Source organism: Arvicanthis niloticus, chromosome 5, assembly GCF_011762505.2.
Source record: "Arvicanthis niloticus isolate mArvNil1 chromosome 5, mArvNil1.pat.X, whole genome shotgun sequence".
Lineage (NCBI taxonomy): Eukaryota > Metazoa > Chordata > Mammalia > Rodentia > Muridae > Arvicanthis > Arvicanthis niloticus.
In genome coordinates, this window is record NC_047662.1 from 64,768,202 (window position 1) to 64,785,918 (window position 17,717).

The following is a 17,717-nucleotide window of genomic DNA, read 5'->3' on the forward strand; positions in this document are numbered from 1 at the left end:
ACACGATGATCAAATGGTATTGTAACATGCATCATATACAAAGCTATACATCTAATTTAAAATTGTTTGGTTCTCACTATTAAACTTCATTTAAACTTACGTATTTCAAAATTTTCATCAAGAAACTTGATCCCTAGCATAAAGTCCCCAGCATCTCCTCTTCTGAACTGTTTCTGCAGAGAACCAGCTCAGGAAGCCCAGGGTGCCTCACTGCCAGTCTCCGAGCCAGGGCACACAAATTTAAAATTTTTTTATAGAAAGTTTCCCCCAGAAGGTATAAAATTTTTATCTGTTGGGCTTTTAACAGTGGGCTATAGTTTTATTCCTTATGCCTGAAATAGTATACCCACTATGAGCCAGGAACTTTTGTCTATAAAAGGGTTAAAGTGGTAAATAATAAAATAGGAGGAAACAATCTGAAAAACATGGCTAAATGTACCTTGTGTCATAATGACAATCTGGACAATAGAACCAGATAAGGATGAGTGAAATACACAGTACACTAGTAATGATGTGTCCAGAGAAAAACAAACAAAGCATGAAGAGATTAAACATTTTGAAGATCATTCCCTGTCACCACAGACATGCAAATTAAATGACACTGAGATGCCATCTTACTCAGAGTAGAATGGAAGTCATTACAAAAACAAATACTATACAACCTGGCAAGACTATTGACAAAAAGAACTCTCATGTAATGCCAAAGAAAGCAAAAACTAGTCAAACCACTGTGGAAATCAGCATAGAAGTTCCGAAACTAAAACTAGATCCCCTTATGATTCAGCTAGACTGTTTGTGGGTACTGTCCAAAGGATTTCAAGCCACTATACCACAGAGATACTTGCATAATGTTATTGCAGCACTACTCATAAAAGCTAAGCTGTGAAACCAAATTGAATGTCCATCAACACAGGGTTGGGAGAAGACGATGTATATGATATAAAGACATAATGGATTTCTTTCCACCATGAAAGATGAAGTTATATTGTTTGAAGGAAAATGGATACAAACTGGAGACAATCACTAGTCAGTCTCAAAAATACAAGTCTCATGTTTTTTCTTATTCACAAATAAGATTTTACACAGATATCTGAAAGCATATCTGGTATGATAGTTGATACAGTGGTTTGACCAAGAATGGTCCCCATAGGCTCAATATATTTTAATGCTTCTTCACCTTTGAGTGAAACTCTTGGAAAGGATTAGAAAGATTAGGAGGTGTGGACTTGTTGAAGTAGGTGTGGCCTCCTTGGAAGAAATGAGTCACTGAGGGTGGACTTTGAGGTTTCAAAAGCCCAAGCCAGGCTCAGTCTCTCTCTATGCTTGCTGCCTGAGGATTAGGATATAAAGCTCTCAGCTACTTCTTCATTGTACCATGCCTGTAACAGATTGTGTTGTTTTTGTAATGACTTCCATTCTGCTTGGAGTGAGATGGCATCTCAGTGTACATTTACCCGCCTGCCTCTCAATGTACCATGTCTGCCTGCATGGTGCCATACTCCCTGCCATGATAAGAATGAACTAAGCCTCAGAAACCCAGAAAGCCCCCAATTACATGCTTTCTTTAATAGGAGTTGCCTTGGTCATGGTGTCTTTTCATAGCAATAGAACAGTGACTAAGACAGCAGAAGTGAAAAATTTAGGGAAATACAGAGAGTGAAGGAGAGAAGGGATAGAATATGTTCAAAGCATATCAGAGACTAGTATAAAATATATTCACCATTTAAAATTATTTTTAAAACCAAGAAACAGAAGGTTTGAGGTTAAAGAGGATAGAAGGTAACTTTTCACATAGATATATTTAAACTATTTTTACATCGATACATACTCTTTAAGACATATTTAGGAAAAATAAAACAACTCATGGCTTGTCCTAATTTCCTAATATAAACGATTTTGAGATGCTTTGCTGCCTTGGTCTCTCTTGAACATGCTCTAACTTATGCTGATGTAGCAACATGATGAGAATTCAAATTCACATCCTAAGAAGTGTACACTACCTGTTACTTAGAACTTCTGGAGGCTAAAATTGTGTAAGTCTCTTTGGTATGTCCATTCTAAAATAGACTCATACAATATTGCTACATACTGACTATTAAACACTAATTTCTTCCAGAGTAGTTAAACAACAGACATTTTGTACTTAAAGTAACCTGTTCTGTAGTCTTATGTATAAGTATATCTTCCTAGTCTGCTGACATCTTTGGAAATCATGACTCTACATTGTAAAGTTTTTCCATGTCTTATATTCTGAAGTGTATTTATTTTCTGCTTTTTGAGTGCCCTTTTGATGACAAAGTTGATAAGCATGCTTTGTTAGGGTTCAGCTACATAGATGTGTTTAAAAATGAGGTAAGATATGGGCCAGGCAACAGGTCAGTGATAGAGTACTTAGCATGAGCATGGCTCTGTGCTCAGTCCTCAGAGTAGGAGGGCATTAGAGAAAAACCAAGGATCAGCCTGATAAAAATTTCTTTTCAAGAACCAGCAGAAATTCAGAAATCAGTGGTTGTGGTGGTTTGAGTACACCTAGCTCAGGGAGTGGCACTATTTGTGGGTTTGGCCTTGTTGGAGTAGATCTGTCACTGTGTGCATGGGCTTTAAGACTCTCATCCTAGCTGCCTGGAAGCTAGTCTTCTTCTAGCTGCCTTCAGATAAATCAGAACTCTCAGCTCCTCCTGCACCATAGCTGCCTGGATACTGCTATGTTCCCACCTTGATGATAACAGACTAAATCTCTGAACCTGTAAGCCAGTCCCTTTAAATGTTGTCCTTGTAAGAGTTGCCTTGGTTATGGTGTCTGTTCACAGCAGTAAAACACTAACTAAGACAGTGTGTATATGTATGCAAGCACACACTTGTGTCTTTGAGTTAATATATGCTTGGGTTTGTGTGTAGTATGTGCACTCACATTCATGCAGGTGCACATGCATACATGTGTGCATGGCAGTAGTGGCCTGAAGTTTACATCCTATGTTTTCTTCAATTGCTCTTAATCTCTTTAGAGACAAGGTCTCTTATTGAAATAAACTCTGTGGCCAGTGAGCCCTAGGATCCACCTATCTCCACATCAGATCTTTCTCCAGCTAAAGAGTTATAGCTGTGTTTCCAAAAAAGTCCTTTTTTTGGCTGTAAGAGATCTGGACTTGTGTAGAAGTTTGTTTCCTGTCTGAGCCATCTTACCAGCCCCGATTCTTCCTTTAATTTATATTTATAAATCACTATTTTTTAATGTCCTGGTAATGTATTTAGGCTTCATTTAAACTTACTTCTTTCTGTGTATTTTTACAAAGTAAGAATAGCAACTTATCAAATTTATAAATTCTTTCAAGATACTGAAAGTCAGTATGTCTGAATCAGAAGAGTAGATTCAATGCAATTACTTATTCTGTTACATTATCAATGTTGTTATTTGTGATTGTAATCTCCCCCTCTATTTGTCCAAAACTTAGCAAGAATCCAACATGCAATGTAAAAAATGGGGAGAGCTGCATGATAATTATATTTAGTCATATAATTAGTGATAGAAATGATTGAAAACATTTCTTTGAGGTTGAAATAAAGTAGTATTTCATTTTCCTCATTTTTCTTCCATTTTTTTTTATTTTCAAAGTCTTTTTCATTGTATATATAATGTTTCATGAAAGCAGGATACACTCACAGATGTGAAAGCTTTACAATAGTTGCCTCAGAAAGCCCCTATGATAGCCAGAAAAGAGGAGATGATGAACATAGTACATGAAAGGTTATGCAGTGTGCTGTAAGGTAATAAGAGCTGTTGGAAGACCACACTGAGCAGAGGATGAGAAAAGCCCACAGTCCAAGACACAAAATGAGGACAGAGTTGTGATTTGGAACAGAATGGTCTCTGGGACAGTCTTAGAGAAAGGACATAGATAAGTAGATAGCTAGGAAATATATTCCACAAAGAAGGTAGGGGTATACCTATACGGCCGAGACACCTGAGATACAGACACCCCCAGCTTGGCAGGAAGAACTAGGAGTTCAGTGTGGCCAAATAGCCTGGTTAGGAAACTGGACAAATGGGAAAATACATGCCTGTGTTGGAACAACACAAGGGGTGAGGGTGGTCCATGGTTTTAGAAGAAACCTATGATAAATTCCCAATTGACTGGATGTTGGAAATGAAGACTGGACTCAAGAATGAGTCCAAGTTATTATTTGGTATAAGTGAAAGAAGCACCATTATTTAGGAAGAGATTCCATGTGAGGAACCCCATGAGTATGGATTAGGAAATCGATCCAAAGTATGATGTTAAATTGACTGTTACTTTAATCTTAAATTCATGAATGAGGAGTACTATGTATATTAAAATTTTTGGATGGCTGCAATGATAACATTAACTAAAGATGTAAGGATTTATGTTAACATATTATATCATATCACAAAAGAATGTCAATTTTTAAGTGTAATATCCAAGGGTTTGGTCTTTTAAAAACCAGACGAGAGGGATAAGGAGGAGAAAACAGTAAATGGCCCTATGATTGACTGTCACTGGTGTGCTGTGGTGGAGTATCAATGTGCTACGGCTGACTTTCATTGAAGAGACTATGGCTGTGTCAGTGACTATCACATACAAGGTATAGCATGTCTGTATGTAGAAAAATTAAAACAGAACCATATTTGTCACCTTGCATAAAGCCTAAGTCCAAGTAGATCAAGGACCTCAATATAAAACCATATACACAAAATCTAATAGAAGAGAAAGTGGGAAAAAGCCTTGAACTCATTGGCACAGAAGGAAATTTACTAAACAGAACTCCAATAGCTCATGCTCTAAGACCAAGAATTGATAAATGGGACCCCATGAAACTAGAAAACTTTTGTAAAGCAAAGGACATAGTCAATAGGACAAACCAGCAACCTACATATTGGAAAAAATCCTTAACTAACCCCACAATCGATAGAGGGCTAATATCCAAAATATATAAAGAACTCAAGAAGCTAACCACCAAAAACCCAAACAACCGAATCAAAAAAGGGGGTATAGAACTAAACAGAGAATTCACAACAGAGGAATCTCACGTGGCTGAGAAGCACTTAAAGAAATGTTCAAAGTCCTTTGTGATGGGGAAATACAAATCAAAATGAACCTGAGATTCAACTTCACACCAATCAGAATGGCTAAGATCAAAACTTCAGGTGACAGCACATGTTGGTAAGGATATGGAAAAAGAGGAGCACTCCCTCAGTGCTGGTGGGATTGCAAACTGGTATAACTACTCTGGAAATCAATCTGGAAATTTCTCAGAAAATTGGAAATGGAGCTACCTAAAGACACAGCCATACCACTCTTGGGCATATACCCAAAAGATGCCCCACCATGCCACAGGAGCACATGTTCCATTATGTTTATAGCAGCCTTGTTTGTGGTAGCCAGAAGCTGAAAACAACCCAGATGTCCCATGACAGAAGAATGGATACAGAAAATGTGGTTTACACAATGGAATACTACTCAGCTAATAAGAATGAGGACATGATGAGTTTTGCAGGCAAATGGATGGAACTAGAAAATATCATCCTATCATCAGAGGTAATTCAGACCCCAAAGGACATGCATGCTATGTACTCACTAATAAGTGGATATTAGCCAAAAAAAAAAAAAAAAAAAAAAAAAAAAAAAAAAAAAAGAAGTACAGAATACCCAAGATATAATCCACAGATCTCAAAAAGGTTAACAAGCCGAAGGCTAACAAGTGAGGACACCTTAATCCCACTTGGGAGGAAGAAGAAAGCAATCACAGGAGTGGGGGATGGTGGGAGGGACCTGGGCAGGAAAGGGAACAGGGAGGGGCAGAGGGGAACATGATCTGGTGCAGGGAACAGGACTGAAGCCCTGAGGGCCAGCAGAAAGAATGGAAAGAGGCAACCTCGGAAGGCAGAAGTAGGGGGACCCTCCAAAACGTATCAGAGACCTGGGATGTGAGAGACTCTCAGGACTCAAAGGGAGGGACCTTAGATGTAATGCCCTACAGTGGGGAGAGGGAACTTGTAGAGCCCACCTCCAGCAGAAAGTGAGGGATGGGGTTGTCATCCCACAGTCAAAAACTCTGACCCATAATTGTTCTTGTCTGAAAGAACTGCAGGGACAAAAATGCAGAGAAGCCTGAGGAAAAAAAGGTCCAGCAACATGCCCAAAGTGGGATCCAGCTCAACGGGAGGCCCCAGTGCCTGACATTATTATTAATGCTACTGTGTGCTTACAAACAGGGGCCTATCATGACTACCCCTGAAAGGCCCAACAAGCAGCTGAAAGTGTCAGATGCAGATATTTACACCCAACCAATGGACAGAAGCTGGTGATCCCTGTGGTTGAATTAGGGAAAAGCTGAAAGAAGCTGAGCAGCGGGGGCAACCCTGTAAGAGGACCAGCATTCTCACTTAACCTGGATCCCCGAGATCTCTCAAACATTGAACCATCAAAAAAGCAGCATAAAGCAGCTGATATGAGGCCTCCAACACATATACAGCAGAGGAATGACAGGGTCTGAATTCAGTCAGAGAAGATGCACCTAACCTTTGAGAGACTTGAGGCTCAAGGGAGTTGTGAGGTCTAGTGGGGTGGGAGGGGGTGAAGACATCTTCCTGGAGACAAGGGGTGGGGAGTATGGGATGTGGAACAATCAGAGGGTGGACTGGGAGGGGGATAAAGTCTAGAATGTAAAAAAAAATGATTAAGTACAATTACAACAAACATAAACCTCAAAGTATAGCATGACAAAGTGTCAAATTTTACTCTATCAAAAGATACCAACAGGTAAAGTGAGGCAAGGATTCAAAGTTGCCTTTTACATTTCCCAATGTGGTCATGATAGTGAAAAAAAATGTTCTGGAAAAATTATGAGGTATAAAAAATGGAAAAAAAAGAATAAAGAATGCTTTGAGATTTTACTGCCAATGGAAAAAAAGTTAGCTAGACAGGTACAGCCATTCTGATTTCTAGACATGGTCCTAATTCCACCTCAGTTGGGGTAACTGAAGTGGCTAATACTGTGTGTCTCTGTGCTGACTGGCAATAGTTACTGCTATTAGTTACTGCTTCCACAAATTGTAGTGGGAATTGAAAGAGAAATTTATTCTACCTGACTAATAGGATCCTTCTTGTAGTGTTGTTGGGATAAGAAGAATGACCAATAACAATCTGGGGAGAGAAACATTTGTTTCACTTAGCTGGGGCTGGGATTCAATGAAGGACTCAAAACCATGAGGAATCCTGATTACTGGCTTGCTCCCTGGCTCACATTTAGGTATTTTTCTTATTATATAAGGACCACATGCCCAGAGATCATACCACCACAGTGGAATGAGGCCACTTACAACAATTAGAAATCAAGAGAATGCCTCATAGACATGTCCACAAGCTACTCTGATGAAGTCAGTCCCTTACCTGTGGTTCCCACTCCCATATATGTCAAGCTGACAACCAATACAAGCCATTCCAACCCTCAAACACAAGGCCATAATGATGAAAGACAAGTCTCCAGTGAGGTACTTGGCTAAATGATTATAGAGGACAACTATAAGATTTATTTTTAAAACTATCCCCTACTAGCAATTAAAGAAAAGAAATGTTAGCCGGGCGGTGGTGGCGCACGCCTTTAATCCCAGCACTTGAGAGGCAGAGACAGGTGGATTTCTGAGTTTGAGGCCAGCCTGGTCTACAGAGTGAATTCCAGGACAGCCAGGGCTACACAGAGAAACCCTGTCTCGAAAAACATAAAAAGGAAAAAGAAAAAAGAAAAAAAATGTTAATTAAAGACATTTCCTGTACTCACTGTCTTCTAGCTAGTGCCATAACTAAGCCTAAAATAGACCATCTACTGCTCTAAATAGTCTGTTTCTACTGTGAGATATGGTAAGACCAGAAAATTCCCTGATAGAGTTTATTATCAAATATCCTTTGGCAGAAAATGTATCTTCTTCTCTGTGGAATGTTATATAAGCTATCGTTAGATATAGAAGTCCAAGGATGGGGGCATTTACAAAAGTTCTAAGGAAAAATGCAGGCACAAACCAGTTTCCTGTTACCAGGTAACAACTTGATGCCACTTATGATGGAAGAGGTCCACTGTAATCACCCAGAAGCTAAGGGGCTGGTTAGCTCCTCTGGAGAACCTTGTCACACAGGTAGGGCTGGCCTTCTGGTCAATACTAAATGGTGCCAGGAGTCAGATGAGGTTTTAGTGAGAAGTCAGTTATCTTGGACTCATGCAAAGCCTCAGCTTGTAGTGGCACAACTAGCTAGTTTGTTCATTACACAAAGGAGAGACGCCTGGAGACCAGGCGACATCCACATGATGGGCTGCTCTCTGTTCGTGGGTGTCTATCTAACTCACTCCCTGGAAACTCCCTATCACCAACCTTCCAATTTTTGTCCTTCAAAGTTCCAGACATATAAGAATTCTGTGTGATTTCCTCTCCTAGTATTTAATCTCAGACTTCCTGATTTCTTTTGGAGGCAATGATGGATTGTTATAATGTGCATTAGTTGTGATTTTCCAGAAACCATAAGATGAATATGTACAAGTATACATTTTCAGGAGTTAAATCATGTTACTATGGAGGTCAGGAAATTCAAAGGCTGAAGTGCAGGCCAGTAGACTGGAGATCCGGGAGAGCCAACAGTGTGACTACATTCCAGAAATGGCAGGCATATACTGAGTTTGAGGAACTAATGATCCAGTTCCAGTCTGAAGACCTGCAGGCAGCATTCCAGGAGACCTGATGGAACAGTTGAAAGCTAAAGAAGTCACTAGAGAATTAATTCCTCCTTGCTTAGTCTTTATTCTTAATTTTGATGAGGAATTTGCATGGATTAAAAAATCTGAGCACTTGGGAGGAGGAGGCAGGGGGATCAGGATTTTGAAGCCAGCCTGTGATGCACAAGACACTGTCTCAAGATATTTTTAAAAAATCTGCTAGCCTTCCAAGCTTTACCAACTGCTTTAATGGAAGCTGATTGTTAACTGAAAGTACAAGCCATTAAGCTTGTAGGAAGTGACTCTTTTCATGCTTTTCAGGAGCTCCATGCATTATACCTTTGTATTTTATTCAGTATGTAATCTGAGTGGATCTGACCAAGTTCAATCCTAGAAAATAGTTACCTAGTGCTCATTCATTTAAAAGTGAACCTCAGCTAAGCACAGCCTCCAAGCTCATACATAAGATTAACTCTCACAGGCATGTTGAGAGAGGCACAGTTTAAAATAAGGGGTGGAGGAGAAGCTGGCAGAAATCTTTCAGCATGAACAGCTACCACATGTCAGACTTTCACTATAGTTAAGAGAGCCAGAGAAGAGATCATAGTGGCTTGAAAAGATACATTTAAAGCATGTTATTTATTTTTCTGTTGCTGTGAAGAAACACTAAGACCAAGGCAACTTAAGAAAGAAAGCATTTAACTGGGGACTTGCTTAACAATTTTTATAGTTTCAGAGGGTGAGTCCACAACTATCATGGGTGTGGGGGGGAGCATAGTGGCAGGCAGACAGAAGGAAATGTGGTGCTATAACAGTACCTGAGTTTCTTGCACGTTGAGACAAGGAGAGACAGACACACAGAGACAGACACATAGAAGGAGGTAGAGAGGGAGACAGACACAGATACACACACATACACAGAGAGAGAGAGAAAGAGAAAGAGAAAGAGAAAGAGACAGAGACAGAGACAGAGACAGAGACAGAGACAGAGAAGGAACACTAATTGGAATGGTAGCATTCATTGCCATGGGCTTTTGAAACCTCCTCCAACAAGGCCACACCTTTACTTCATTCCTCCTTCTGTCTTCTGATTGTTCTCTTTACTTTCTGTCTTCTATATTCCATATAGTTCTGCTTTGATTTCATCTGGTACACATAATATGTATATGAATGTATATAAATAATAATTTATATATGAATATATGACACATGAAATTAAACATTTTGTCTTTCTTTCTCCCATTCTCCATGTCTGTAAACTTCTTAAATGTTACTCATATTCCTACTTTACCTTCATGTCAGAAAGACAGTCAGACAGACAGATTTTTACATTTTAATCCATATTTGACATGTTATAAAATAGTATTTGTCTTTCTGAATCTGGTTTATGAATTTCAACTTTTCTTCTCTCATTTTTACTGAGTGAACATTGTGGAGCTAAGTTTTTGCTGCCCATTTGATACAACCTCCAGTCACTTGGGAAGAGGGAACCTCAGTTGAAGAACTGCTTCCATCAGACTGGCTTGTGGTTTTGTCTGTGAGAGATTATCTTGATTAGGGATCATCCAGCCTACTATGACAGCCACATTCCTAGGCAGGTGGGGCCTGGTGTATAAGAAAGCTAACTGAAAATCAGGTAGTGGTGGCAGCATGCCTTTAATCCCAGCACTTGGGAGGCAGAGGCCAGCCTGCTCTCCAGGGGAAGTTCCAGGGCAGCCAGGGTGGCATAGTGAAGCCCTATCTCAAAACAAACAAACAAACAAACAAACAAACAACAACAAACAGAAATAAAAACAAAGATATAAAAGAAAATAATCCAGCAAAACAAGCAACATTGAGTGATCTGGGACCAGCAAGGCTCTGTGGTCTCTGCTTCAGCTTCTGAAGTTTCTGCTGCGACATCCCACAGTGCTGCACCCTCACTAGAGGGTCAGCCAAGCAATAAGCCAAGCTTTTTCCCCTCAAGCTGCTGCTTTTGTCAGAGTGCTTTATCACAGCAACATGAACAGAACAAACACACTCTCAGAAACTCTGTGAAATAAATGCCAGGTGATAGTTATATAATGAGATATATATGCCTGTTTCATTTTTCTCAATGTCCAAATAATCTTTGCACTATATGTCTTAGGGTTTCCACTGCTGAGATAAAACACCATGACCAAAAGCATTGCAGTAAAGAAGGGACTTATTTCATCTCATAGTTATCAGGTCACATTTCTCTGTTGAGAGAAGTCAGGGTGGGAACCTGACTCAGGAACTAAAACCTATCTGTCTGTCTGACTGTCTCTCTGACATGAAATTATAATGGGAATATGAGGAGCATTTAAAAGGGTTACAGACAGGGAGAATGGGACATGAGGACAGTGGGAGGCTATGGAGTAATGCTGTTTACTGGCTTGCTCCCCAGAGTTTGCTCAGCCTGCTTTCTTATACATCTCAGGGCCATATGCCCAGGAGTGGCACTGGCCACAGTGAGCGGGGCCCTCCCACACTGATCATTAATCTACATAATATCCTACAGATTTGCCTACAAGCAATCTGACAGAAACCTTTCTTCAACTAAGGTGCTTTTTCCCATATAACTCTAGCCTGTGTCAAGTCAACAGAAAACTAAGTACTACACTATAGAAAACTAAAAGAAATAAAATCTTACAATGCCTGTGAACGTTCTCTGCATGGGTTCTAATGTGGTAATTCTTTGCAGTTAAATGATTTCCGAAACTGTTCTGCCACACAGGAAGTTTAATAACGTCACTGTGCAAAAATAAGTTATACGACTGAGCAACTTAGATGATATTCTTATATTTAAAAATACAGTGATATTTCTTCAAAACATATGGCTTTATGAACATTCATTGATATGATGAAATTGAAATTGAATATATTACCTAACTTTTATGTATTTATCAATATATATAGACTCAGACATAAATAAGCTATACCAATATTTTATGAAAAGTACAAGGGCATTATATTGTTGAGGTAAAGATTACAGTTGCCACTTGATTTTCCTTGAAGATATAGATAAATGTTTAGTGGGTTTTGAGTTGAATACTATTTTGTCTACTTCTGTTGCTTCTGAGACCAGGAAATGAGAAATTGAAAAAAGGTAAAAAGAAAGAGAAAATACAGATGAAGTCCTCTGGCTTTGCTTTCATAAACTGTTCTTGCAAAATGTTAAGTGTGTGTGTGTGTGTGTGTGTGTGTGTGTGTGTGTGTGTGTGTGTGTTGTGTACACATCCATACATGACATGTGTATTGATCAGTTAATAGGGGTTTGTTCTCTCCTACCATGATTAAAACAATGTCATCAGCCTTGGTAGCAGCATTGTTGCCCAGTGAGCCGTCTCACTTTCCCCATAAACATGCCTCTTTAGTTTACTTATCTGTCTAAAGATTAGAAACTTCACTTTGCAATCATTAAAAACATTTCCCAAACCTACCAGCACATTGGAACCAGGTAACAATATTCAAATAAAAACTGATAATTCTAGTCAACCTCAAAAATTATAAAAATTTTGGCTTGGAGTGTGTTTGAGCCTGGGAACTTTATAGGATCTCTCTGTGATTATAATGTGCAAAGAGTTGCTCAGGCTCAGAAAACAATTCTATGACATTTTGCCATTCAGAGTATTTTAACATAAAGAGCAATGGAACATCTGAGAAACAGCCTTGGAATCAAGGTCTTTTGCATCTCTGACCTTCCTGTCTGTTACTCTATATTTTCCCCTAAAACTAAATGGTATAAACCCAAGTAATGACAAAAAACTAGAGCACTTGTGGTGGTTTGAATAAGAAATGTCCCTCATAGTATTGGGTGGATGGTACTATTTGGTGAGGTTTAAGTGGTGGAGCATTTAAGTTATGGTACTGTGAGTGGACTTTGAGAGTTCAAACCTCATAGCACCCAATTCACTCCCCTGCTTTGCTTTGTGCTTCAGGTTCATGATGGAATCCTAGTTTCCTGTTCCTGCTGCCATGCCCGCTATCAGCTAACATGCTGTCCCACCATTACGAACTCTAACCCTCTGGAAGTGTAAACAAACTTTATTTTGTAAGTGGTTTTGATCATGGTGTTATATCACATCAATAGAAAAGTAATTAATTAATACATCCCCTTTCCTTCAAAGTGAAGTGTATAACCTATACTTAGCTCTTACCATTGTCTATCTTTCTGTGAAATAGTATCTCCTCATCTACTCACTGCTCTGTGAGAGAAGACCTCAGTTCACAAAGGGCCCACACTGCCCGGGAAGGAACACCAAGAGAGGCTTAAAACACTCTGAAGAGAATGATGCTACTGAATCTCCGCATCCTGGTCCTTTGGTCTTATTTGGGAATGACATATTTATCCTTTTCTTCATCTACATTTGTACATAACTGCCCACTCTTCATAAAAGCTAAGCATAAAAAAATGAACACTTTCCTCCAATTCTTTGGGCTTACATTCATCTTCCATGGTCACACAAAACTTTGGAAAATGAATGCCATGTTGACCTCCAGTATGTCTTTAGCTACAGCTATGTCAGCCATGCTCTCTATGAGGGTCTGGAAAGGCATCACATCTTTTCCCCCTACAGAAGCTCTCATTTTGTTTTAAGCTCATTTTCCATTGCTATCCTTGTGGCTAAGAAAAATATCCCTGGTCATACCATATCTAAAATAGAACACTGCAGAAGACCTTAAACAAATGAACAAACAAACGAATCTGGAGAAAATAAATGTAACTATACATTATTATGAAACAGGGAAGATATTTAAAACCATGGCAAAGTGGACAACCAATGAAGTTCTTCATTGTAGAGGTATAAACAGAGGTGCTCTGTCATTCCTTTGCGTCTATACTTCCAGTGTACAGCCAGGTGTAAGACCAAGACATGTACAGACTTTTAGTACTCTCCTCTTTATATCCACTGGAAGCTAAACAACTCAAGAATGGGAATCTGTACATCTCTGAAGAAATCTTTAACTTCGATCCACTTAAACTTTGTACAATGACTTTGCATAACACACACATGAAATAATTAGTGAAGATGGTTCTTAATTTAAAGGCTGTTAAACAGCTTGTAGACATCTGGTAACAAGCTGAAATGGGTCATTCAAAATTTATCTAACTAAATTAAGGGGGGAAAATGTTTCTCCTCCCAGGTTGGCATGTCACAAGATAACTAAACCGACTTAGTAGGCTTGCCTGGGAATCCTTAGCTGTCAGTGGTGAATATGCAAAGGGCCAGCAAATTAAATCAACCTGCCAAACTGTCAATTTCAAGCCTCATGACTGCATGAAAATAGCATCACTGGAAGAAATCAAGCATTGCCTTCTTTTGGGTTTCCTGGCACCTATTCAAATACTCATGCAGTTGTGGCTAATTTTGCATGCAAATTTCAGTCAATAAGCTCAGAACAAGACCTCCCAAGATATTTCAAAGGCTCTGACAGTATTTTTTCTGAATACCAAATCGACAGTAGTTGAAATTCAATCTCCATTTGCCAGTGCTTTCCAGATGCACACTGTCCCCACCACAGAGCTAAGTTAATGAGAGCCTTACCTGCCTTCACTCACATCCTCCCAGCCGTCCTTGCTGAGGTTCTCCACGTGGCTCATAACCTTGATGGAGTGATTGAGAACCGCCTGGTGGCGACCCACAGAGCACTTTCTCTTGGCAGCTTTAAATTTCACCTTGGTAGTGGCTGTCTTGCAGTCACAGCGCCGGGCTCTCACATCTGTGGTGGCCATCGCAGATTTAGCTTTGTCTGTTGGGCAGTATGCTCTCTCCTCTGGACACACCACCTCTTCACTTCCTTCTCTCAAAGCCTTAGCTGCTGCCACTTGTCTCCTCAGGGTAGTGACCTCCCTCTCCAGAGCAGTGATTTTTGTTTGAAGCTCACTTTTGTCATGTTCTACATCTTTGCTCACCTTCAATAGTTGCTCGAGCTCCTTTTCTCTCGCCTCCGAGTCTTCTTGATAGTGTTTTAAGTGGGATTTCAGGAAATCATTTTCTTTCTTTAATTTCTTACTCTCTTCTTTTAATTTTCTTGAGTTTTTCTCAAAAGATTTTAGCCGATTTTCCAACTCTATGACCTAAGCAAGAAAGTTTAATCACTCCTTTAAAATGTAAAACCATAATCTACATAATTTTAAATTATCATTTCTAACTGATAGGTTCCATTTAGCCCAAGGACAAAAATGAATCTCCAGCACTTACATTCTAAATAACTCTAAGGTGATGTGGATAGATACATTCAGAAACGCAATAATGCATCTGCTGAATAAAGGACAGATGGTAAGAGAAGGTAAAGTCCTACACAAAGACACAAAGTGATCAGAGCTAAGGATGTCAACGAGCTGTAGGGTCTTCTAAGATTGTAGGTACTTTGGTTATACATTCTAACTGTGGAAGGAAATATTTTCAGAGAAAGGCTGTTTATGGAATAGGCTAAAAGTAGGCTCATGAAGAAACTTACTATTAGCACAGAACATTTCTTTAACACTTGACGAGCATGGTAAGATGTGGAGACAAAGTAAATGACCTGCAACAGTTTTATTTCTAAATAAGAAAAGTCCCATTTTAATTCTCATGTGATCCTTATTTCATAAAATAAAATATTTTTTTTGCAAAAATCATGTTCAATAATATAAAAAGTACAAGAATTTGAAGGTTGCTTATAAATGAAACATTTCTATTTTGTATAAATATTTCTCCTGAAGTAGGTCACAGTGATTGTCAAAGACCTCCATGCTCTATGTATCAACAGTCACTGGAAAGACACATGTGCATACCTAAAATAATACATGACACTACATAAATACTGTAAGTGAACATCAAGGACAGAATACTACAAGCCTCTTACAGGATGCCTGAAATTAGAATTTAAAAAATAACAGTAGACTATTTTTCAAACTAGTTTTAAAAGTAAAACTGAAACAGAAACACAAAAACTGCCTTTGCAAAGAAGCACTGACCATTTATTTGAGCCCACAAAACAACTAGACACAGAAGAGATAGCATGTATGTCTTTGTTAAGCATCTTCATGTTGGCTCAAGAAACAAAGATGAGTTTTAGCTCTATCCTTAGTTATTGAAGCATCTAGAATTCCACAAAGAGCCAAAGGGTCAGACAACTCTACACCTCCAAATGAGGATAGTTATGTATGAGGCCAAAAAGGCTGTATTCTCAAGGAGTGACATATTGACAAGTTAACACTTTATTGGACTGCTGTGATAATAGCTATAAGCTGAAATAATAATGGACAGAACCATACCTTGACTAAGACTGATTAATTTACACCTCTATTTTAAGCTAAACCTAAAGTTCATGTCAGTCCATATATTATGGACTAGAGGTGTAAGCTGTCACTGAAGCCCTTTATTCATTCCTCTTCATAATGTGTCTTTGGGGCTGGAGAGATAGCTTAGTCAATAAAGCACTCAAGAAGATCTGAGTTTGGTCCCCAAAACACACACATGCACACACACACACACACACACACACACACACACACACACACACACACATCCCAGGGTATTCTAGAGCTGGGGAGGCAGAGAAAGGAGGATTTCTGCATCTCACTGACCAGCCACCCTAGCGTACTTGATGGGTGAGTGAATACCAGGCCAGTAAAAGACCCTGGCTTTAAAAACTTTAGGAAGAAGAGAAGGAAAGAGGAGAGAGCAATATCCAGAGGGAGGGGAGGGGGAGAAGGAGAAGGAAAGAAACAGTAGATTGTGCTTGAGGTGTTCGCAGACCTCCACAAGCATATATATGCACACATCCCTCCACACACATACATACAAGAAGGAAATTCAGATGAGTCTACTGTTGGAGGCTCTTGAACCTAGCTATTCAGAACAGGAAGGCTTGAATGACTTCAAACCCAGCCTGTGCAACTTAAAAGACCTGTATGAAATATCTATCTATCTGTCTGTCTCTGTCTCCATTTCTATAGGCAAATAGGTTTGTCGTAGATAACTTGCATAGCATGCATGAGACCCTAAATTCAATGCTTAATACCTTATGAATATAAACATTGGTTAAAAATAATAAATTTAACTGTGAAGTTTTATAAAGATAACTGACACAACTGTATAAAGTTACTGTTTAAAAGTAAAAAATTAATATGCTAATTTGATTTAAATCCAATGAAAATAATTGCTATTCTTTTCGAGACCCTTAAATGCATTTCTGGGCCCATAAAGTTATTTGTTTATACAAAAAAATTATGTAAAGCAGCAAAGAAAAATACTATCTTGAAACAAACCTGATACATTGATATAAACTATATAGTGCCCCACTTGACAGAACATAGACGACTTCAGGTTCACTTTGCTTTAAGATGAATGACTGGAAGCATGTTTCATTCTCTATCCTATATGTTAACCTGATATGTATTGTTCAGTAGTACTGAGGTGACATTCTTTGCTATAGGACAAGTCTAAGGAAGTACAAAATTCTGTAGTTCATGAGAAATTCCCACAAGCCTATCCATCAGTACAAAAGATAAAGGTAGATAAATTAAAATTGTTTATGTGTATGTCCATTTTGAGTTTTGTTTATGAATAGATGATTTGGTAAAACTCAAAAGTAATCCAGGGTGGCCAGATAACAATCAAAGAGTAAATTATTTAAAGATAAGCTTTTAATAATAGAACCAATACTGTTCATATACTTGAAACCATTCACTGAATCTGATAATATATTTTATAAAATAAACGTTACAATTCGAAAACTGCATTTTACTATCAATGATAGTAATGCTGTATTGTGACTATGGGTTGATATGAATTGTCCTATTAAAATACAGAAAACTATACTAAGTCATGAGCTAAATTTTATTAACAATAAGTCACACATACTTTCAGGTTGAAATTATAAAGATATTAGCATTCCACTGTAGCAGAGCTATAAATAAAAAAGCGATCTATGCCTTTTACAGAAGAGCAGGGTCTCCCGGCCCGTTTTAAGTTAAACTGCTCACTTATAACTAATAAGCACAT

At 38.7% G+C, this 17,717-nt stretch overlaps 1 protein-coding gene across 4 annotated transcripts in view; it reads right to left on the bottom strand.

Annotated features, from left to right (window-relative positions):
• Cntln (centlein) overlaps window positions 1-17,717 on the bottom strand; it is a 240,402-nt gene that overhangs the window by 69,312 nt on the left and 153,373 nt on the right. For all 4 annotated transcript variants that reach the window (XM_034503722.2, XM_076934700.1, XM_076934702.1 and 1 more), the window contains exon 15: window positions 14,271-14,803. In XM_034503722.2, coding sequence (XP_034359613.1) covers window positions 14,271-14,803 — 533 coding nt within the window. The remainder of the gene's footprint in view (window positions 1-14,270; window positions 14,804-17,717) is intronic.